The following is a 23943-nucleotide window of genomic DNA, read 5'->3' on the forward strand; positions in this document are numbered from 1 at the left end:
AATGCAAGGACTCTCTTGCCTGGCTGCACTGCCGACTGGCAGCTGGTGTCTGAGAGGTAAGGGGGCGTGTCTGTGTCCATACGGGTATTTACCTCGCAGAGCCTGAGCAGAGGCGGGAAATGGCGCTCGTTAACAACGGTGTGTCATTTCGGAGACGGCCATTGAGGAGATAAGATGTCGAATACAAGCGCTGGCTCTGTTGTGATGACTCTCGGGTCGTGAGCGCTTATTAGGAACAACCGCGGATCACCGTCAAGTAAGTAGCCGTTCTCGGCATATTGCCCACGTTTGCCTTGTGTCGAATGTGATGTTGCCTGACGACAAGCTTCAGTATTTTCCCTTCCTGCCTGTGCACATCTGCTAGCCTGAAGCATCCCCCCCCCTCCCAAGGAAGCCAACCTGGTTCTATGCTAGTTGTGCTAAGCTAAGTACCATAGCTTCTGGAAGCTAACGACGGCCTTCGATGGATACGGCTCTTTTCTGGCTACCGTGATAAAATTCCAAACGTTTACACACAAATGTACATATAGTTAGACATTTACATAACGTAAATACGTTGTTGTGGAAAAGGCGAATAGTTGTCACGACCTGCAGTTATGTTTCATAACTTGTGGAGAGAGCGAGCAGATGCATTCCGCGGCTGAACTTCGCTGGTTTATTAGCCAGCTAACAGGCATATTTACCATTCATGTTTTTCGGTCACTACAATAACACTATCTTATTCCATCGTTAATTAAAAGACCATGCAGTCGTTTGCATTATTGAAACACGCAACAGTAGCGTTTAGAGATGATTAAAAAAAAAAAAAAGCTGGTGTCGCCAGGAGCAACGGGTTTAGGTGTTTGACAGCCTCAACCGCAATTGTCACACTTGTAAATAAAATGAAAAAAGGTTGTCACTGGCTGAAGCATGTTTTAATATCCAAGTATGTGTTAGATGAGCTCGCGATGCCGCATTGGCTTGCTAGCGCTTATAGCTGGTTAACATTAGCCTTGGGTTTTCCTTTAGTCATGACCTCGTCCAATATGTATACTGAATAAGTTTGTCTCCGCATGACAGGAGTAGGATGTTGCTCTGAAGAACGCGGACGTGCGTAATCTAATTAGTGCTTTTGATGCTAAATGTACCTGATTTGCTGGACTGTAGTTTGTCAAGTCGCTGAGGTTCGCTGGACAATCGAAATTGAAATGAAAAAGGACGATGGTGGGGATTCGGTGGTTTGTCTGCGGTTTTTTTTATTTTTATTTTTATTTTTGGAATTGTTAGATACACGCTAGAGCTGTATCATGCCTAAGTCGAGTATATTTAAGACGACCTTAACGTCTCTGTCGGTGTTACCATGGCTAACTAGCCAGCTCTGTTTGAAGCATGCATTTTCCTATTTCCCGCTCGCTTGCTTGCCCCCAGCAACAGCTATGTGCATGATGATCCTTGCGCGTCAGAATCGCCGAGATTGGTGATGGCTGCAGCCATACATATTATTTACTCATTATATCGAGCAATGGTAGATGTACTTGATTTTGCAAAAGCAGCCCACTAAACAGCTTCTGCACATAAAAGATACAACGTATTGAAGAATAACTATCGTTGTGACAAGTAGTTCATATCTAATTACTTTATAAAGTTTATGCATTGGAACGTGTAGGTAAAAACCTTTACATAATGGGAATGTCAATCATAGGGATAGACAGAATCCTAATAATCACAGTTGGGAGTCAGCTTTTGCCATTTATGTAAATGAAAAGTTGATATGGTAGATGAATTTCTTTAAATATATATATATTTTTTTAACCGTTTAGTATTTGTTCTCTATGAATTGCTAGGTCTACTTCCTTTGGATATGTCCAGACACATTTTCAATCTGCAGCTGTTATGCAAGCAAGAGGCTGGGCTTTTCTTACAATTTGTGTTCGCCGTCACAAGTTTTTCATGTTCACGAGCCTAAGAAATTTGAGCCTCTGTTATAGTGAGCAAGAAGTGTCTATTTCCCAGATAAGACTGAAATCACAAATTCAATGTACAGCACTGTTTAAATTAAAATAATGTTCCAATCCGTACAAAATCATCATGAATGTGTACAGTGAAACCTGTAATGTGATTTGTTTTTAGTGTACCACTGAAAGCTAAGCCAGCTGCGGCTGCTGTGATGTAAGTGAAATGGGATGTTGAATACATCCAGATGTTTGGAGTAAGCTGAAGCAGACCTACAAAAGTACACACAGATACGCCCTCCTATTCTTGGTTATTTTAAGTCTAAGAAGAGTTGGTCTAACTTAAAAGTTACTGTTTGCCTATGCCATTTTTTTTAATTTTATTTTATTTATTTTTTAATTTTTTAAAATGTAATAGAAACATTGAAACACAGTTTGGCCGCCCTCTGTTTCGCGGCATATTTTTAAAAAAAAGAGTACACTGAAGAGCCCCATAGTACACAGCATAAAAAAATATACAACAGCTAAAGCAGCAAGTCTCTCTACAGTTTTATAGTTTTGCTAATTCCCACTCTTATGTTCACATTTCCTGTTTGACTTATGAGGTCATCTTATTTCTGAAACAGCTTTACATGTGACTGCTACAACGATGAGGCTGAGAATGCGAAAGGCGTCTCAGCAGCCGATCCCCAGTCTGGCCACGCGCCCATCTCGGACCAAGAGAAGGCATTCAGAAGTAGAAGAGGACACTCCTACCAGTGGTGGGAGGGGCTTGTTGTCAACAATCAAAAAGTTCATCAGAGGAAATACTGTTAAGGTGAATAGGATATATGTTCTTGATGATAAGTGTAAGAGCCTTCAAGTAGCCCAAGTTAGTCCTCTCCTTTCAATGTTATATTTAGTTTTAACATTGTGGCATGATTGTATTTCTTTGTAAAACTCTATGAAGCATGGTTTTCATCATTGGCACGAGTCAAAGGCATGCTGACTCGGTAGAGTGTAATGTTTCTCTTGAAACCCATGCCAGATTGCAGCAGCACAAAGCAAGCAGTATATTTAAGATGGTCCGTCCGTCCATGCTTATGTTACAAGATGGCACCACATTGGCTTTGTAGAGTTTCCCCCAATTATTCATGTATCTATGTTGAGTCAAAGTGGTTTTTAATTTGTGAGCTGTGCTCGACAGTAGTTTCAGAGCTTCACTGTGTGCAATGAGTTTATCTATTACATTAGGATGCACAAATTCTTAACTGTAAAATAATGAACTTAATGGAAGAAAACAAATGGATCTGGTTCAGATGGAGAATATTTGTTATTGAAAATACACTTATTTGTGATGCGTTTCAGGGATGCATTAACTATTGGGAATAGGGTTGTCACGATCAAATCTTTTTAGAATCATTATCCTATAGATATTACGTCGAGTGCTTGAGAACCCACCCCCCAAAAAATACTTTTACGACTAACATGAATTCATTCATTCTCATTTATGAGGGCTGGACCTCTGTCCTTAAACCGCATATGTTGATACTGAGTGTATGGTACAAACTGTACAGAATTTAAGACAACAAAATTAGCCTTTGGTAAACGGTTAACATTCACAATTAGCATTGGCACGATTACCATTTTAGTTTAAAAATAAATAAATAAAAATACTTTACCATTCAGCTCAATTATAAATACATGTAATGTGTACATGAAACATCTAATAGTGTCTTAAAAATCACTTACCGACGCTCCACTGATAATAGCAATGTTTTTCACAGGCCCAGCAGTGCGTCCATCTGCAACAAATGTCCGTGCGGCAAACATGAACAGTGGCCAAATGGTTCCGGGCAGCACAAATTGGTTCTTGACCGCGCAAATGTGCTTTTTTATTTTTTTTTGCCTCGAGGCAGAAATGTTTGCATTGACCAATTTTTGTGGTCCAGTTTCCAAATCAAATTAGCATATGATCGCCAAAACTTGCTGAAATTGCGTTCATCCAGTGACTTTGTTCGTTGACAAGACCCGAAGCAGCGGACTCTTGTAGAAGCCTAAGCCAACAGAGAAGCAAGCGGAGGCAGCTTTATCAGACGCAGAAATGCTGTAGCCTGGTTCGACTAACAACTAAGCTAATCCCTATAGAGCGCCGCCCCTATCCAGCTTCCTCTCCAGCGTTTGCTTATCAGACAAAAAATTAGATGTACAAATGGAGCAACATAACATCCTTTCTTTGTTCGGGCGGCTTATTGCTCAGCTCCAGCCCCCTGGACTTTTCGCCCAACCACAAATGTCTTTAAATGCACATTAACGATCGCCAGTTATTCTGTTGTTTAAAATTAAACATTTTAACCTGTATATTACATGAATGTTATTGATTACACAATAGCGAAGTACATTTATACTAGACTTTACACCGATTTTTATCGGCCTTGTTGGTATCGGCCGATAATTAGCATTTTATGATGATCGGCTGATCGACTTTGTCATAATTTGCCGATCCAGTCAATGACGTCATCGATCGGCTCCGCAAAATACGTTTACTCCGCATCGCCATCGTGCACAGTATATTTGAATCCAAAAGCTAGTTTATTTTTAGCCGTGTCGCGTGTGTTTTGGCGTAGTCCTGTAAATATCTGACAGCCAATAGTTATTTAAAAAAAAAAAAAAAAAAAAAAAAAAAAGATGACAACCGCAAAAAAAACATCTGCGGTGTGGCACAGACAACACGTAATGCCCGGATCAGACGACAAGACAAATTTGCTCTTTCAGGCTTGCACTATGTCCGACTACTGCAACTTGTCAACTCAAATGTGACCGGATACACTCATTACCGTGGCGACGGCAACAAGAGTGAATCGTGCCGACTATATTATGAGGACAAAATGGGGAAAAAACGTGTGTTGGTGGTCACTGGTGCTCAGGACAGGAGAGGACGTTCGTTTAAGGCTTGCTTGAGGTATGTTCCCGTACTTTTAATACTATATGGCTCGCAAGCAGGCAACAAAAATGATATGTAGCCCAGCAAGTGAGTGGTAGCACGAACGGTTGTACGTAAACATGCCGCCATTCTGTCAAATCATGTTCTAAAGTTTCGGTGTGGGTGAAGTCATTCTAATTAAAAATAAAGTAATTTAATTACAGTAAGTTAGCACCCATTATTTCTGTCATGTAATGTTGGTTTGACCTGACTGATAAGTATGCACGCTCTGACTGGAGCAGTGATTTCCAACCTTTATGGAGTCAAGGAACATAGTTTACAATTGAAAAATCTCATGGCACACCAACAAACAAATGTCACAAAAAGTGGATACTTTAATTACTGTATTTACTTCCTGCCATCTAATAGAATACCATTCATTTGTTCTGTCTGTCACTATGCCTCACTGGCATAGAGGAACAAAGATACATTTATTGTAAATATAATTTTTGGAGTAATTAAGTACACAAGTATATACAGTAAATGAGCAGGTCATTTAAATAGATGTATTCCTCCATCTTCTGATCGGGTCGTTGATCGGTTATCGTTTTTTATTTTTTTTATTTTTTTTTTATTTTATTTTTTTTAAATTCAACTGATCGGTGATCGGCCCCATAAATCATGATCATGTAAAGCCCAATTTATACATGGCATTTCAAAATAAAATATTCTAACCTGTATTATATGAATGTTGTTGATTACAGAATAATGAAATACATTTATACATGACATTTCATCTCAGTCTCATGGTACTTGTTTTTCTGACAATAAAAAGGCAACGTAATATAGGATGAGTTGAATATATAATACAATTATATACATTGTACATAAGTAGGGGGTCCCAGCTCCAGCTTTCCATCGGTTTGGGGATCCTCGGCCTTGAGATTGTTGATGACTTCTGATATAAACCATTAAAAATATATATGTATATCCGGTATCCGTTTGGAGAAGCGACATGTTATGTTATCCGTGGAAAAAACTGTTATCGTGCGCCCCTAATGCATTTGATGTTTTCTGTTTCCAAGTAGCGTATTTTCACGACCATAGGGCGCACCGTATTAAAAGGCGCAGTCTCAGTTACGGGGTCTATTTCTGTATTTAACACCTACATAAGGCGCACCGTATTATTGGGTGCAGGCATGGTAAAACATATGCTAGCGTAAAACATACGGTAGCATGCATGCACACTAAAACAATGTTTTAAAAAGGCAGCGGGAGCAAAACTGAGTTCGGTTGTACTTTATTGAAGTATTTAACAATGTACTCGTTATTTTTTTGTCAATCCTCATCCACAAATCCATCACAGTCCTCATCTTCAGTATCCGAAATGACCAGCTGGCCAAGTTCCCCAACAAACGCGCCGGGTTCCCTCTCGTCATTGTCAGTCAGTCTCGTTGCCGGGGGGCTGTTCAGCAATGATGCCGGCTTTCACGAAAGCTTGGACAACAGTCTAAGCAGATACCTTAGCCCAAGCATCCGCAATCCATTCCCATATGGTGGCGTAACTCGCCTGGCGTTGCCTCCCAGTCTTAGTAAAGCTGTGTTCGCCATCTGTCATCCATCACTCCCTCGCCACTCGCAACTTTACTTTAAACGCCCTGTTTACACCGATGTCCAGCAGTTGGAGTTCCTTAGTCAAGCCTCCAGGAATGATGGCAAGCTCTGAGTTCATTGGCTGCACTTGTTTTTTCACACTGGCTGTGAGATGGACGCGTAATGGAGTCACAGATCAACAGGGACGGTGACGTGGAAAAAACCATCTGGTGTCTTTACGTACACCTCACTCAGCCACTCTCATTTTCTCCTCGTCCATCCAGCCCTTTTGATTGGCCTTAACGATGACTTCGGCTGGAAACTTTTCTTTCGGCAGCGTCTTCCTCTTAAAAATCACCATAGGTGGCAGTTTCTGTCCATTACCATGGCAACCAAGCACAACAGTAAAAGCCGACTTCTCGTGCCCTATTGTGCGTATCGCTACCGTGCTGGTTCCCTTCTTCTCAACAGTGTGGTTCACTGTGATGTCGAAAGTGAGCGGCACCTCGCCCATGTTGGTGATGTGGTTGGGCTGGATTTGTTTTTCGGCAATCTTTTTACTGCAGTCGGAGCGGAAGATGGCCAGCTTTTCCTTGTAATCCGCCGGAAGTTGCTGCGCCATGGTCGTCCTTGCCCGGATGGATAAATGCCGCCGTTTCATAAAACAAAAGCACCAAGACGGACCTCCTTGAAAATGTTAGATTTTTATTTCTTCTGCAAGCGTCATTGCCCTCAGTCGAATGGTGACTGTAGAGACGCTTCTCCCGGCTGTTCTTTGCTCATTAATCCATTGCTCGAGTTGGCCTTCCAACTCAGGCCACCTCGCCTTGTTTCCGCGGAAACTCTGCTTCGTCTTCTTGACTTGGCGAAGCTCGTTTTCCTGCTTCCTCCACTTGCGAACCATGTACTCGTTTATCTTGAATTCTCTCGCGGCTGCTCGATTCCCATGTCCCTCCACGTAACTGACAGCTTAAACTGTGCTCCGTAAGCGTGTCTCTTCATAGGTGCCGTTTTCAGGGGTTCTTAGCCAAACCGATGTTATTTTGCACAATGCACACCCCGGCGCTATATACCTACTGGTGGCATGGCTTTAGCGTCCTCCTTCACGCGCACCCTTCCCCCTTTATGTCCGCAGGCTGTCCTCAGCCACGTCCGCTTTTCCTCTGTATAAGCAGTGTGTCGGCAGGAAATGCTCCCAGTCAAGCAGAGCGCTCATCACACAACATTTATAGATGTTGGAACTCTGTGCACACAAGGCGAGCCGCATTATAAGGTGCCCCGTCCATTTTGGGGAAAATTTAAGACTTTTAAGTGCGCCTTATGGTCGTGAAAATACGGGAATATACATTTTTTTTAAAATTATTATTTTTTTTGTTTTTTTATTTATTTATTTTTTTAAATGTTCAAGCAGTGGTTAAAAAAATTTAAAAACATTATTTACTCAAGTAATTTTTTGGAGGACTACTTTTTACTCACATTATTACATTGTCAAATAAAAGTACTATATTTGGCTACTCTACCCACCTCTGGAGCAGACATCCTCTGTTGCTTCTCTTACGTTTAAGCAACATTTTTGCTCCTCAGATCAGCTCGTGTCATATTTGTTGCAGTGGTCTTTTGTATTTTCGCGTTGAGGTGCTGCGGGTCTTGGCCCTGGTTGTGGTCCCAGCGGAACCACGAAGCACGCGTAACATCGGCGACGAGTTGATCCGCTAGTACATTTCATATTAATTAGGAAACGTGCCTAGATGCATATGGGATTAACCTCTGAAGTTAGAAATAGTGACAAAATAAGTAAAACAGACAATGATTTTAGTCAATTATTTTCCAGAATGAGAGTGCATATAGAGGAGGATGCTATTCATGGAGCACAGCTTGAAGCAGGCATCAGGTGCAGGTGGAGATGAGCCTGGCTCAAGTTGGAGGCCAAAACCAAAAAGCTTATAATCTTAAATTTGTACATCAACATGAGCGGTGTAAATAAATGTTTTTCTCTGTGAAGAAAATTTTATTTTGCCTTATTGTAGTCATCAGTTTTCTTAAGTTATGTTCAAAACAATTCTCTGCAGGGGAATGGGGGATCACCCCCCCCCCCACACACAATGTTTTTTGTCACCTCTTTCATGCCTTTGGTGTTTGCATAATTTATTAATGATTATGATTGACTATTGCACGAAAATGTTCGACAAAATTCTGAAAATATGGAAATTGACAAATTTGGACAAATTGTGAATTTTCTAGGTTGGTAGCTCTGTCCACCTGACTTTCTTAATGTGTTAAGGTGCAGCAGGAAAGCCCAGCCAAGAAGGCGCGTCTTCACTGTGATGTGGACAACAACCTGATCACCTCAACTCCAGACAGCAACCCTGCCCATAGGGTTGGCAGAAAAGGCTCCGTCAATGGATGTGAGTGGAACAAAAAAAAGTTATACTTAAAATGTGTTTTTACTACAACTACTAGTACTCTTGTACTTTGTTAAATGATGTCTGAATCATATTGCTCTGCAGTGGCAACCAATCATAACAGGAGTAAGGAAAAGCCCAATGGGAGTCTGGGGGAGACAACAGCTGCTGAGGTGCCCACAAGCCCTCCTAGGACAACTCTTCTTGGGACCATCTTCTCTCCTGTTTTTAACTTCTTCTCACCAACTAAAAATGGTAGGCCTTTATGGTCACAGCCATCATTCAAATTGTTGTTGAAATCAATTCATGGATGATTGTAGATCAGAACTCAAATGAAAACTATTTTCTTTGTCCCAGAATACAGAAGTCATTAAAATGCTTTTCCTTCATCTGCACAGCCTCGTCTGGATCGGACTCTCCAGACCCGGCATTGGCGGCTGAGGAAATAGTCAAACAGCTGGAAATTGAACAAACTGTAGAAACACCCACCAGCACAGCCACATTTACACAGGAACTATGTACCACCACTAACTTCTACTCGAGTGTATCCCAGCTACCGCCTCTGCGACCTCCTCACATCCCTAATGCATACCCTATAGCAGAGCAGGGAGAGACTGATGCAGACCTTCCACCCCTCACTGGTATAGCTTTACAGACAGAAATCTGATAATTATTCAGTGGCTGTTTTTGTGTGCTGAGATCTCCTTTCAATTAAATTAAATGATTTATGACTTTTGTTATTGTTCCAGCTCCAGGCTCCAGTCCAGATATGACATACATCAATCCTTCTCATACTGCAGTACCACCAGAAGCATCCTATGAAGAAGACTGGGAAGTCTTTGACCCGTGAGTGAAAGTTCTAGTCGTCAATATTTGTTAATGGACTTCCAGCGGTCTCTGGCCAGAATGTCAGTACAAATCGGGTTTGAAGTTGGTTCAGTTTCTGCAAACGACTGCAGTGTTTCAGGGACCATTTTAATATATTTTTCAGTCCCTCTAGGACAATTCAGTTTACACTCAGCTGTATGTTACATTACACACCACACAGAACCAGACCAAACATGCAGGCTTGCAAGCAGAGAAGTCAGTTGAGGTGCTGTAGGGGGTTTAAGTGCCTTTCTCAAGGGCACATTGACGGTAGTTGCAATTTATTTTATTTTGCAGTGGGATTCCAACCATGACTCCTGTGTTCCAGGCTCGTTTTTACAGATGCGCTACACTCCAACATATTTGAACATATTATATTTTCTTCAATATTCAAATCTTTACTAGAGATAACAAAGCCACGAGCATAAGAGGCCATTCCCTTATCTGTTAAGGAAATGTCGAAGAACCCTTCCAATACTTGTGATGCATGAATGCAAATCAGTTGCTTTTCGGCGAAATTCGCCGTTTTGAACTCAAAATAGGCCATTTCCGTGAATCGTACAGATCCACTGAGTTTTTTCTGTTGGGGGGGTCGCTGTCATCAAAGACTGTTTCGTACTACTCCAGCGCTGGCGGCTAGATCCATTCCACCATCCACACACAGATCTAATTGTGAATATTACTCCGTGGCGGACTAATATGCTGGCGCATCGGCCTGAGGTTCCGCTTGTACGCTCGAGACCGGCTTTGGATAAATCACAGGAGTTGACGAGACCAGAAAAAACACTTCCGCCGCTTCTGCTGTTAAGAAGTAAATACTTTTACTCCATTACACCGGTCTAAATGTCAGTCGCTACTTTTATCAATTATTGCTTATTTATCAACTATTTCATGAGCAAGACTACGACTTAGACGTCCGCATTGGCGCTCTTTGCTCACCAATCAGACGACTCAAGAAAGTCACATGACCTCAAGCAACGTCCTCTATTGGTCTTCCATGTATATACTGAAAGCTCAAAGTATAGTAATAATACATATGACACATAATTATTACTATTACATGCGACCAAGGACATGTAAAAACATGCAGAAACATACTATATAGAGGCTTCTTTATACTCGCGCGGACAGCGACCGCGCTGACGTCACTGTGGCTATCCCGCACGCAGATTACCTTTACACTCGAGCGCAACCCACGCGCGATGTTTTGAAAGCGTGCTGCAGTTCTCCTCCAAGTCAGGGGTGTCGCTACAGCTGGTATTTGCTTGGACGCCACAGGGTGGAGTTTTCTCTGTATTTTTTGGGCCATTTCCGGTAGCTATTTTTACTTTCCTTTTCATAACAAGGAACAAAGCAACAACAATGGCAACCGTGGAACAGAGTCTGTTAGAACAAATGGACCTAGATGACACGTTTAATTCTGCTGCAAAATCGATCAAGAAGGCGGCGCCGTAGGTGCTATGTGGAACCGGGAGGAACGCTGATTATTTCACAGGATGCGACTAAAACGAGCCTATAACGAGAGATGATCTCTGCTGCATTCTACGCGCAGAAACAATTTTTGCCGTGCGCGCGTCAAACGACACAGAGGGGGCCACGCGGACCAATTCGTCGGTCACGTGATGCAATGCGGCGTTGTCGACCATGGGAGTATAAAGAGGCTTTAAGTAGAGGCTTATTGCAAAACGTTCAAAAACGTCCAAGGAAACGTTCCCACTCCAGAAAGTTCCCTAAAAATGGACACACAAAGTCTGAGCTTTAAGTATATAGATGTTGCCTAACGTGTTTGAATCACAGGTGCTTCTAAAGGTGAGACAGCATTTCTACCCCGAATACGATTTTGTAATGATTTACCAGTTCAATTCAGAAGGCTTCAGTTTCCAATATCAATTTATTTTGCAATGAGTATCAAGAAGTCACAAGGTCAGTGTCTGAAAGTTGCTGGATTGGACTTGCGTTCTCCGATGTTTTTCCCATGGTCAGTTTTATGTTGGTTGCTCAAGGGTTGGCAGATCTAACGATTTGTGTATACTGGCAGAGAATAAGATGACAAAAAATATTGTCTATCCCGAAGCATTGCAATAAAATCTTGAACTGTTTGATCAGAATCATTATTTGCCAAGTATGTCCAAAAAACACAAGGAATTTGTCTCCGGTAATTGGAGCCGCTCTAGTATGACAAAAGACAGTCAATTGACAGAGAACATAAAGACATTGACAAAAACAGTCACTGAGCAATAAAGAGTTGCTAGTTATCTGGTAATGCCAGTACGTTTTTGGGAGGGACAATTGTGCAAAAGATGCAGAGTCCTCTAGCACTTAGAGCAGTTCGAATGACTAATATTACAACAGTCAGGTGCAATGACCATTGTGCAAAGGGCGGCGAGACTTCAAGCGAGTAGTACGATAGTCTGGGACAATGTTGATTGTGCAAATGTTGCAGATACTCCTCAGTCAGTGTGCAAATGAGGCAGATCCTACTCTGGTATGAGTGACCAGTATTGGTCAACAACAGATCTGCAAATAGTGCAGCGTGGTGAGACGACTACAGTGAGTGCACGAGCAATATATAATTGGCCCAACAGAAATGTGACAACAAACGCATGACAAAAAATTGCCAGCATGTTGTAATAGAATTTTAGGTTAGGTGTTTAAGAAGTCGATTGCAAGAGGGAAGAAGCTGTTGGAATGTCTGCTAGTTTGCATTGATCGGTAGCACCCACCTGAAGGAAGAAGCTGGAAGAGGTGGTGAACGGGATGCTGAGGGTCCGAGAGGATTTTGCACGCTCTTGTCTTAGTTCTGGCAGCGTGCAAATCCTCAAGGGGGGGGTACCGACAATCCTTTCAGCAGTTTTGATTGTCCGTTGCAGTCGGAGTTTGTCCTTTTTTGTAGCAGCACCAAACCAGACTGTGATGGAAGAACACAGTACTGATTCGATGACAGCTGTGTAGAACTGCCTCAGCAGTTCCTGTGGCAGGCCATACTTTCTCACAAGCCGCAGGGAGGTACATCCTCTGCTGGGCCTTTTTCAGGACGGAGTTGATGTTGATCATCCACTTCAGGTCCTGAGAGACTGTAATTCCCAGGAACCTGAAGGTCTCAATGGTTGACACAAGGCAGCTGGACAGCGTGAGGGGTAGCTGTGGCGAAGGATGCCTCCTGAAGTCCACGATCATCTCTACAGTCTTGAGCGTGTTCAGCTTCAGGTTGTGTCTGCCGCACCACAGCTCCAACCGCTCCACTTCCTGTTGATATGCAGACTCGTCACTGTCCTTTATGAGGCCGATGACGGTGTAATCTGCAAATTTCAGGAGTTTGACAGCCGGGTGCGTTGAGGTGCAGTCGTTCGTGTAGAGAGAGAGAAAAGCAGCGGAGAGTGGACACAACCTTGGGCCACCCCAGTGCTGATGCTGCGTGTGGATGAGGTGGCCACCCCCAGCCTCACCTGCTGTGTCCTGCTCGTCAGGAAGCTGTAAATCTACTGGCAGATGGCAGGTGAGACGCTGAGCTGGAGAAGCTTGGAGGAAAGGAGTTCTGGGATGGTGTTGAACGCTGAGCTGAAGTCCACGAACAGGATCCTCGCGTAGGTCCCTGCACTGTCGAGGTGTTCTAGGATGAAGTGCAGTCCCTTGTTGACTGCATTATCCGCAGATCTGTTTGCACGATAGGTAAACTGCAGGGGGCCTGTGACGCTCTTGAGGTGGTCCACCACGAGACGTTCAAAGCACTTCATGACCACAGATGTCAAGGCGACAGGCCTGTAGTCATTTAGACCTGAGATTGCAGGTTTCTTGGGGACTGGAATGATGGTGGAGCATTTGAAACAGGATGGTACTTCGCACTGTTCCAGAGCTCTATTGAAGATCTGAGTGAAGACTGGAGCGAGCTGGTCTGCGGAGACTTTGAGGCAGGTTGGGGACACATGGTCTGGGCCTGCTGCTTTATTAATCTTTTGTTGTTTAAAGATGCGTCTCACATCCTGTCGCGGATGGTTAACGCAGACGTCTGTGGTCTGATAGTGGTGTAGGGTGTGAAAGTGTCCTTTTCAAATAGCACACAAGTCGTTGGCTTGTGTGCTATTCTCAGTTTGGGGGGATCGTCGCTTGTAATTTGTCAGCGATTGCAATGCATGCCAAACTGATTTAGAGTCGTTAACGCTATACTGTTTTTCCAATATTGCTGCATAGTTCCTCTTTGCAATTTGAATTTCTTTAGTCAGCTGGTTTCTAGCTCGATTATACAGGGCCTTGTCCCCGCTTTGTTATGCGTCCTCCTTAGCTTGGCGAAGCTGCTTAAGTTTGTCAGTTGTTGTTGTTGTTCAATGTGCGAAATGACTTTGTTGGTACACACACATCTTCACAGAAACTGATATAGGATGTGACAGTGTCTGTATAATCATCCAGGCTGCCAGCTGAATTTTCAAAGACACTCCAGTCTGTGCAGTCTAAACAGCTCTGAAGTTCCATCTTTGCTTCATTGGTCCACTTTTTCACTGTTTTCACTGTAGGCTTCGCATTTAAGTTCTTGCCTGTACGTCGGTATTAAGTGAATTAAGCAGTGATCAGACGACCCCAGTGGTGCACAAAGTTTGGCACGGTGTGTGGTTTTTAGCGTAGTATAGCAGTGGTCTAAAATTTTATTTTCCCTGGTAGGACAGTCGATGTGCTGTTAGTATTTAAGTAGTTAGTGGTTGAGTTAACTTTGTTAAAGTCCCGAGAATAATGAGGGGTGAGTCCGGGTGTTTTTTTTTTTCAATTTCGTTGACTTGTTCGGCGAGCGTTAGCAGTGCAGTGTTCGTGTTAGCTTGGGAATATAGGCACCTGCGAGAATGAATGATGCGAACTCACGCGGCGAGAAGAATGCCTTACAGTTCAAAAACAGCGACTCCAAATGCGGGCTGCAGTGTGTGCTGAGCTCCGTGACGTCCGTACACCATTTTACGTTGATATAGAAGCATATCCAGCTGCCTTTTGTTTTCCTCGATGATTCCATGTTGCGGTCTGCTCGGTGAAGATGGAAGCCGGGAAGCATGACGGCGCCATCGGGTACAGCGTCACAAAGCCAGGTCTCCGTAAAGCACATGGCGGCGGAACGTCCGAAGTCTTTACTGGTCTTTATCAGAAGATGAAGCTCGTCCATTTTGTTGGGTAGGGAGCGTACATTCGCGAGGTGGATCGACGGGAACGCCAATCTGTATCCTCTCTTGCGGAGTTTCACCTGGATGCCGGCTCGCTTCCCTCTGTGGCGTCGCCTCCGCCTCCATGCGCCGAAGACCGCGGACGCTGCTCCGGTGAGTAACCCGGGGAAAAAACTGAGCGGATTTGCGAAAGTTGGTGAAAGAAAGTCCGGCGCAGCTTCCTTGATGGTTAGCAGGTCTCCCCTTATGTAAATGAGTCGTGTAATGTCTCCAAAGACGAACGAAAAACACAAAAACAATACTAGAGAGCGCGTTACGGAGGCGACCACACTGGTTGGCGCCATCTTGCAATTGATGTGTACAATATTATTGCATGTGAACTATTCATGAGGTTTGGAGTATTTGGCTTTCCGCAGGAACTAGGGGAGGGCGCCCGGAGGGCACCTAACCCCCTAGTAGGTATTAAAACTTGGTCAGCCAGCCCGGCTGATTGTCGTGCCTATGTGCCGGCCTGTGTTGTGAAGGTCGTCGTTACCATGAAGGCAACGGTGCGCAACTCGTCGTGTTTCCATTTCGACGAACAAAAACAACAGCTTGAATGTATTGTAGTATTTGTCTGGCGCTGATAGTTCAGCTCACTTATAACTTGAGAAAACACAGTGCAGTAAATTGCAGATGTTTTGACTGTGCACACACACACGTCCACACACACAATCAGAATTTGCATTTTAGTTTGTAATTTAAAAACAAAATTTTTTTTGATGTTGATGCTGTGATTAAAAAATCAGACGTTACTCACTATTTGCTCAGTACTAAAGTAATTATTTCACTGTACTTTCTACTAGTAATTTTTTGGAGGATTACTTCTACTTGAGTCACATTGTTGTCAAGTAACGGTATTCTTACTTGAGTACAATATTTGGCTACTCCACCGACCTCTGGAGCGGACATCCTCTCTTGCTACTCTTACATTTAAGCAAAATGTTTGCTCATCAGATCAGCCAGTGTCGTATTTGTTGCACTGGTCTCTTGTATTTTTGCGTTGAGGTGCTGTGGGTCGTGACCCTGGTTGTGGTGCCAGTAGAACAGCGACGCACATGTAACTTCGGCGACAAGAGTTGATCAGCTCGTACATCTTGTATTAATTAGGAAACACGCCTACATTTATCCCATTAGTTTACGGATGTTAAAGTTAAATGTATTAAGCGACAGAGCGATGTTAGGGATTATATCACAAGGCAGAATGAACTAACTTCAAATTTAGCAATGGCCAATAAAAACAGAAAAATATTGTATTTAATATTTTCCTGGATGATGCATTTGGGATTATCCTTTGAAGTTGGTAATCGTGAAAAATGAAGGGAAACAGACTGATTGTAGTCAATTCTTTTCCAGAATGAGAGTGCTTAAAGAGGAGAATGCTATTCATGTGGCACAGCTTGAAGCAGGCATCAGGTGCAGTTGAAGATGGGCCTAGCTCAAACTGGGGGCCACAATACAATAAGCAATGAGGCAAATTTAATTTTAATCCTAAATTTGTACATCAACATGTACTTGAGCGATGTTTTTCTGCATGAAGGAAATTTATTTTGCCTTATTTTACTCTTCAGAGTCTTCTAGATTAGGTAATTTATGTTAAAATCAAAAACATTCTCTGCGGGAGCCCAGGGATCCCCCTGGTGTTGGCATGTCTGGTGATGGAAGTAAAACGTAAAAAAATGTAAATGCCTCTTAATGCATCCATCCATTTATTTTCTGAGCCGCTTCTCCTCACTAGGGTCGCGGGGGTGCTGGAGCCTATCCCAGCAGTCATCGGGCAGGAGGCGGGGTACACCCTGAACTGGTTGCCAGCCAATCGCAGGGCACATAGGAACAAACAACCATTCGCACTCAATTTAGAGTCTCCAATTCATGCATGTTTTTGGGATGTGGGAGGAAACCGGAGAGCCCGGAGAAAACCAAATAATAAAAATGTTAACTTCATAATTATTTGACACCTTTTACTATTGTAGTCCCTTTGATTTCCATTTGACTTGAGCAGGTTTTCATAGGTGTCAAGAGTTCCCTTTATTTGGCAATCAGTGAGACTAAATTCATTTATCATTTCTTCTGCTCTTGTTGTGGTTGAACTTGAACTAGTTTTTTGTGTGTGACATGTTTCATGTCTTTCTCGTCAGGTATTTCTTCATCAAGCATGTCCCTCCATTAACAGAAGAGCAGCTCACTCGGAAACCAGCTCTTCCACTGAAGACTCGTAGCACACCTGAATTCTCTCTGGTCCTTGATTTGGTCAGTTACAAAATGCAAGACAGGATTATTCAACAATGTATGTAGGTAGTTGTTTTTTTAAAAGTTTTTTATTATTATTATTCTTATTTGATGTCTTCAAGGATGAAACACTGGTTCACTGCAGTTTAAATGAGCTGGAGGATGCAGCCCTTACCTTCCCTGTACTCTTTCAGGATGTCATTTACCAGGTAACTATTCAGGCCTCTGGGGGGTGGGGGGGGATGAATCCACATTTGGAAAGATTTCTTCAGATAGGCTTCTTTTGTTTGTCACTCACCTAGATATGTATACTGTGCCTCCAAATACAAAGGAAGCATATCATGGGAGATTAATCCTCACCTACAAGCTTAACTGTGTAGTTAATTGTCACAATGTTGCACACGTGATGGTTTGAAGTATTTCTCGTCATTTGCAGGTATATGTGCGCTTGAGACCCTTTTTTAGGGAGTTTTTGGAACGCATGTCTCAAATCTATGAGGTAAATATAGCTTGGCTATTACACTTATGTTGTCCTACCTTTATTGGATTTGATACATTGGTTCCCCCCCACTGCCTTCTTCTAGATCATCCTTTTTACAGCCTCTAAAAAGGTGTATGCGGACAAACTGCTCAACATCTTAGACCCTAAGAAGCAGTTAGTGAGGTATGCTGTTTCTATACGTTTTCATGATTGTAGTCCCATTGCTGGCGTGTGGCAGTGTGGTTGCATTTTTTTGGAATTATTTATTGTCTGACCATGTAAATATCCCTCTTCCTCATTCCTAACTGTAACTGTAGACACAGGTTGTTTCGGGAGCATTGTGTCTGTGTCCAAGGAAACTACATCAAGGATCTCAACATTCTCGGCAGAGATCTGTCAAAGACCATCATCATTGACAATTCACCACAAGCCTTTGCATACCAGGTGACCAGAGAAACAAATTTTTAGGCTTGTTAACATCATACTCGGTCCCATTACTGCAAATACATCTTCATAAAATGTATGTTTTATTGCAAGAGTCCAATAAACGCCCTCAAACTGCAGTAATGGCTCCAAGTCTCCATCCTGGCTGTCAGACACATCCCTGCATTCCCCTGTCTGTGACTAATTTAGTTTTGATAGTCACAGAAGTCATTTAATTGGATCTAAATCCAGCGTTCCCAAAGTGATGATTTTACTTTGTCAAATATTACTACATTTGTTTGACATCATCCAAAAAGGAACTGTTAGAAGATGGTCCAATTGCCCCTGTTTTGCACAGATTTGAAATAGCATGACTTTAGAACTAAGAGGTAGTGATGGGATGATACCTCACGGAGTGTATTGACACACTACACAAACTGTGTTGGTACTGTAATGACACTGTTGGTCACTCAATAGTGACCCCTGCAGTAGTTCTAAAATCATTGCAGGTAAACAAAATGAAAAGAAGACATGCTTACATGCTGCAAACCCAACATTAGCGTGTGAAATATGTAATCGCTTGTCCTTTACTTCAAATATGATCTCATCGTATAATTTCATTTACTCAATTTGTTTGCTGAGTTGTTTATGAGAAGAGTTTAAAATTTGCTTAAAACCTCCATCCATCCATTTTCTACCACTTATCCGAGGTCGGGTCGCGGGGGCAGTAGCTTTAGCAGGGACGCCCAGACTTCGCTCTTCCGGGGGGATCCCGAGGCGTTCCCAGGCCAGCTGAAAGACGTAGTCTCTCCAGCGTGTCCTGGGTCGGAACGAGCGTGTCCTGGGTGCCCGGAACACCTCATCAGGGAGGCGTCCGGGAGGCATCCGAATCAGATGCCCCAGCCACCTAATCTGGCTTCTCTCGATGTGGAGGAGCAGCGGCTCTACTCTGAGATCCTCCCGGATGATCGAGCTTCTCACCCTATTGGAGGAAACTAATTTCGGCCGCTTGTGCCCGGGATCTTGTTCTTTCGGTCACGACCCACAGCTCGTGACCATAGGTGAGGGTAGGAACATGGATCGACTGGTAAATTGAGCGCTTCGCCTTTCGGCTTAGCGCCTTCTTTACCACAATGGACCGACACAACCTTGTTTGTGTAAATGCTAAAATGAGTTGGTATGTAAAATATAGCAAATTTGTCTAATAAAATTCTGTTAAAATTTTTAACTTATGGAATTTTAACTTAAGTGTTCAATCATACAAAATAAGACTAAACATTTATTCATTTATGCATTTTTATTGAGAACAAAAGTTTTTTTTTTTTTTTAAGTGCCTTTGCTCCAAGGTGATTTCTCCTCTTAGACACCAGTTCCCCTGGGTACAGATGAAGATGGTGAGCATAGAAATTTAAGTGCGAGTTTTGATCATGTTGACCACAGCCTCATCCATTGTTTGCTTGTTAGGAACTGCAAGGCTGCAAGCCAAAAGGAAATATTTTGTTAAAAGCTTATTAAAGGACTAATTTTTACAAACAATATTAGTCACACGAAGCCTTTTGTGTGTAATAAAATATTTTTGAAAATTAGAATTTTTTTTGGGGGGGAGAATGTCAACATACCTGGGGTACTCACATGAGTATCTGCCAATTCTTCATTGCCATCCGAGCTCAATAATGCCTCAGCCATTGAAGTGCTCTTGTTGACGTAGGATAGCTCTGTGGAGCAGAGCCGACACGTCATCTACAATAAAATAAAAAGTATTTTTTTCTGAAAACAATTCAAACCTCTTACCAGAAAAAAGCACAAACATATTTAATTAAAAAAAACAACAGTAAACAATACCCGAAGGAGAAAAAGATTGACCTTATTTGGCATCAAAATTATTCCAGACTGGGAAAAACTTCTTGGAACGATCCATGAAGTCAGTGGAACAGGGTGTAAAAAAAAAAAAAAAAAAAAAAAAGCAAGCAAAAATCCAACAGCAAAACTCCATCCAACAAATGCGCATGTCGACAGTTTGTGTCCTTATAAACACAATTTGCCGCGGCACATCCAAATGACACACTTCCTGTGTCGGTCACATGACTTTTTTTTTTTCTTAAAGCGATACACTTACCAATACGGGGTTTTACTCTTGTGCTCGGCACAGTGCTGACGCACCAGTGTTTGTTCCATCACTACTAAGAGGATTGCAGATGTGGTGTTCTTTGTCAAGTTGCAATTCTTATGCCATCATACGGCAGGCAGACTAAATCAGATGCATTGTGACAGATTTTAACTAGATTATCCACCTTTTACACAATATACAACTATTCCTTGGGCTCCCATTAGTTTCTCACAGCATTACACATGACATGGCACAAGCACAGTGAAGATTTTTATTTTAAACCATTTTTACACTCACAGTTGTCCAATGGAATTCCCATCGAGAGCTGGTTCATGGACAGGAATGACAATGAGCTGCTGAAGTTGGTGCCCTTCCTTGAGAAGCTGGTTGAGATGGTATGATGTCTTGCATTGTTGTTTAATCTGCCAGTAATCTTATATTTGAGTTTTTGTGAGTCTATTCTGCCTTTTTTCACGTTGCTACTTTTTCAACAGGATGAGGATGTGCGGCCGCATGTTCGGGAGAGGTTTCGTCTTCATGACATGTTGCCTCCTGACTGAACTCCATTGTCTCCGATGGGTTTAGCAAGGAAGGACTGAAAACCATATTTGTAAAAAGCCGCTTAAAACAACATTACCATTGCTTAATTGTTTTTGTTTTTTAAACCCCACTGTTGCTTTGGGGGAAAAAAATACTGTTCAGAAGAAAATTGTTTTGAAATAACTAGGTGAAATTTTATATATGTACACATGTAAAGATACACTTAGAAGTCCACTTTTTGTTGGACTCTCCAGCTGTGGAGTGGGCTGTTGTCTCCACACTAAATCAGCGTTTTTGGTGCTTGCTTAGTGGCTCTAAAACACCACCTGTTAAGAACTCTAACCTGAGGCGTTGAACCCAAACCCACCCCAGGTGCTGAAGCTGTTGACACTTCAGTTTCCGCAGGAAAGACTGGCTTGTAAATCAATCTCCATTTGTGTTTACTCTTTGCCACTCACACAAACTCGGTAATTTAGTGGTTGGCAAACTTTGTAGCCTTTTCAATCTTATGCATTCCGCTGTAGGTGAATCAAGGTTGTATTGTTCCTTTTGTTTAGGTAAACCAATTTTTGTTTTTGTTTTAAATGAGTTTTTCCAGGTGTTTTATCATTGAAGTGTTTTGAAAGCGGTATTAAAAAAAAAAAATTAACGGTCAAGTTGGCAAATAAAACAGCACAGTATGTTCTCAGAGACATAAATCAAAGGCTTGACCTCACTTTGGACTGAGGCTCTTTTTAGAATGGGTATAAGACATGTAAATCTGACATACTGTAAGGCTTGAGGGCATTTGTGTTTTAAGTGATATGTGTCAACATTACAGTATTTGATTTGTCAATCAGTATTGTCTTTTACTAGTTTTCTGACTCAATCACAGCCAGTCTTTCAGTTGTAAACTGCAATTTGATGGCTATCAATAGCATAATGACAATGTAGCACGGCCAGTGTCTCCTGACATCCAGTCACAACCTCAACCAGCCACATATGGCACCAGCAACATGCTTTTCTCTGTCAGCCTCGCTGACCACCCTGTATGCCTGTACAGTACATGGACACTGTTTCTGCTGAACATTTTCACCAGTGAGACAGGACAGTTGTGCAGGGTAGAGGTGCTTGACACACTTGGCAAGCTGCGTTGGGTTGACCCAACCGCTTACTATAGTCTCCCGATAACTGGTTGGTTAATATTTTGCTGTAAGTTTGTATCAAAGCGTTCCCTCCCCTTTTTTTTTTTAAATATATATATTGGCACAAATATGGCTCTTGGTCTGCGTTGCTTATACTGTGCCATGTGATTTTCTCTGCTTGTAGCATTCTTGTGTTGTCCCCCTTTGTGGTTAGATAGAAAAAGACAATCAGACCCCAGAGTTCTGCAGAGCACCATTAATTTCTGCACGTTATGTGCAGTATGGGTTGTGTACTTGCATTCATTTGTGTCCAGTGTGTTAGATTTGCCAGATGAATCTTGCTCTGCTTGTTTTGGCCAAACAATCTCTGCTGTTGAAGGCTGGAAATTATCAGAGATGGTTACCATCTGTTAGGCACCTGCCCCTTTTTGCCTTTTGCATCACATGTTTGTAGCGCTCCAGGAATTAGATTGAGCTTGTGTTTCTCCTACAAATGTTCCAGGGCGCAAGGAGATTTACTTTTACTGTTGAGTGTCCACGTCCACGCGATGAATGTAAATTGTGCATGGGTGGAAGTCGCAGGTGTTTCTTCCTCATACTTTAGAACAAATATTCAGAGGCAAGTGAAGGTTTGAACTGTTGGAGATAAAGATGAACCTTGAGACCCCACCATGGTGCTCTGATATCCCCATGTTTTTTTTTTTTTTTTTTTCTTTTGCGCCAACTTCTAGTATGCAAGCCTCACTAAGAGTTTCAGTTTGTGTGACAGTTGTTTGAATGTGTCACAGTGGTTTCTGGAGGATCTGTGAGAGGCATTTGATGCATTTCATCCAGCTCCTTTTTATGTGCATTACCAGTTTATTGTACACTAAGTGTGGTACAATACATGCAGCCTTTTTTAAAAATCCTTAAAATAAGGAAACCTTTTGTATCTTTGATTTTAAAAAGGCATGTCATATCTACTTTTAAAATGTATTCATGATTAACTTCAGATTTCTTTTCATAAATATTTGTAGTTTAGCACAATGTCACAAATTGTTAAACTTAGCATGTAGAGGATACAGTTTGTTTTGTGGAAAAAGTCCCGAGTTAAGTTTTAATCAACGCACTTTTTCTGCCAAGTAGTCTTTCTGAAGAGTAATCGTGTTGATTTTATTTTTTACCCTCGCAACTCTCAGTATCTGTTATACTTGTAAGAATGAATTGTGCAAAAGATGTATTTAAAATGTTTTAATACATCTTTGTTCGCCGCTAGGCTATGTACTATTGTAAAGTGTAAATACTGTTACAATGACTTTCTGAATTCTGAAACAAAGTTTTAAAGTGAAAACTTCTTCCTTGCTCCTGTTTTTGTTTCCCCTTGACTGATGCTTGAGATATGCAACTTCACAATTCATTTAAGGAAATGTGTATTTAGTTGCAGTTTAAAAAGATTGAGGTAGATAGATATAACAGACATGTTCACTAATGAAAAGAGAAGAATACTGGCCTTTTGGGTGAATGTTGTTCAGGATGAACGTAAAATGCACAATTACCTTTACTGGTAAACAGTTTGACCTCTAGGCTTTTGAATGCAAATCTTCAACTGTTGTACGTTTCAGTCATTCCCCCCCCCCCCCCCCCCCCCCACAACTTTTGGTTCTTTAAGACCCGAACAGCATATTTCACAACAGGCATTTGGTCCATTAATGTGCCAATACTTTTCATGGTTTGATTGGTTGTATTTAAACAGTCCTCTTCATCATCCTTTCCATTGTAAGGCTATAAACAGAATTGTTCTCAGGGGGTGGCTGCTGAGCTTGTAGTGTCACAGTGTCATTGGCAGGATGCAACAGAAATACGAAGAGACACAGAAAGGATGGACCTCCTCGGTGTTCATTCTGAAATTTCACCCAGAAGCCGAATCTCTAACTTTTGGAGAGTGAATCAAACAGCAGCACCACCCCCGGCATTCTAGTGACAATGTACTTGCTGACGAACGTGCATCGCCTCAGCCTTCCTCTCATCATGAAGGGCTTGAGGCAGATGTCATGTCAGTCCTGCAGCCAGGCTGGTTGGTGTCCCTTGGCAGGACTCGGGTTTCCCATGTCACGACTTCAGTCAACATTACGCGTTAATATTTCATCATGTCTTACTGCCCAAATCCCGCTTGTGTTTCACGGTGGTC

The 23943-nt window shown here is 42.2% G+C and overlaps 1 protein-coding gene across 2 annotated transcripts; it reads left to right on the forward strand.

Moving 5' to 3' along the window:
- The first annotated feature begins 19 nt into the window (after positions 1–19).
- Positions 20–23109, forward strand: ctdspl2b (CTD (carboxy-terminal domain, RNA polymerase II, polypeptide A) small phosphatase like 2b). 2 transcript variants are annotated; one of them, XM_061670506.1, is made up of 13 exons: positions 20–256; positions 2558–2748; positions 8714–8831; positions 8934–9083; positions 9227–9469; positions 9578–9674; positions 17011–17122; positions 17224–17310; positions 17538–17600; positions 17686–17765; positions 17900–18026; positions 20412–20507; positions 20607–23109. In XM_061670506.1, the coding sequence occupies exons 2-13, from the start codon at positions 2581–2583 to the stop codon at positions 20670–20672; spliced, it is 1407 nt and encodes a 468-aa protein (XP_061526490.1). In that variant the 5' UTR covers positions 20–256; positions 2558–2580; the 3' UTR covers positions 20673–23109. The 2 variants fall into 2 exon arrangements, with proteins under 2 accessions (XP_061526490.1, XP_061526489.1); XM_061670505.1 differs by having other exon boundaries at positions 26–256; positions 8708–8831.
- Positions 23110–23943: the final 834 nt, after the last annotated feature.

The sequence above is a fragment of the Phycodurus eques genome, chromosome 2 (assembly GCF_024500275.1).
Source record: "Phycodurus eques isolate BA_2022a chromosome 2, UOR_Pequ_1.1, whole genome shotgun sequence".
Taxonomy (NCBI): domain Eukaryota; kingdom Metazoa; phylum Chordata; class Actinopteri; order Syngnathiformes; family Syngnathidae; genus Phycodurus; species Phycodurus eques.

Coding starts and splice junctions, on each gene's coding strand:
- ctdspl2b (XM_061670505.1), top strand. CDS start 2,581: ATGAGGCTGAGAATGCGAAAGGCGTCTCAGCAGCCGATCCCCAGTCTG. Junction 17,123..17,223: donor TCTCTCTGGTCCTTGATTTG/GTCAGTTACAAA, acceptor GATGTCTTCAAG/GATGAAACACTGGTTCACTG. Junction 20,508..20,606: donor TTGAGAAGCTGGTTGAGATG/GTATGATGTCTT, acceptor CTTTTTCAACAG/GATGAGGATGTGCGGCCGCA.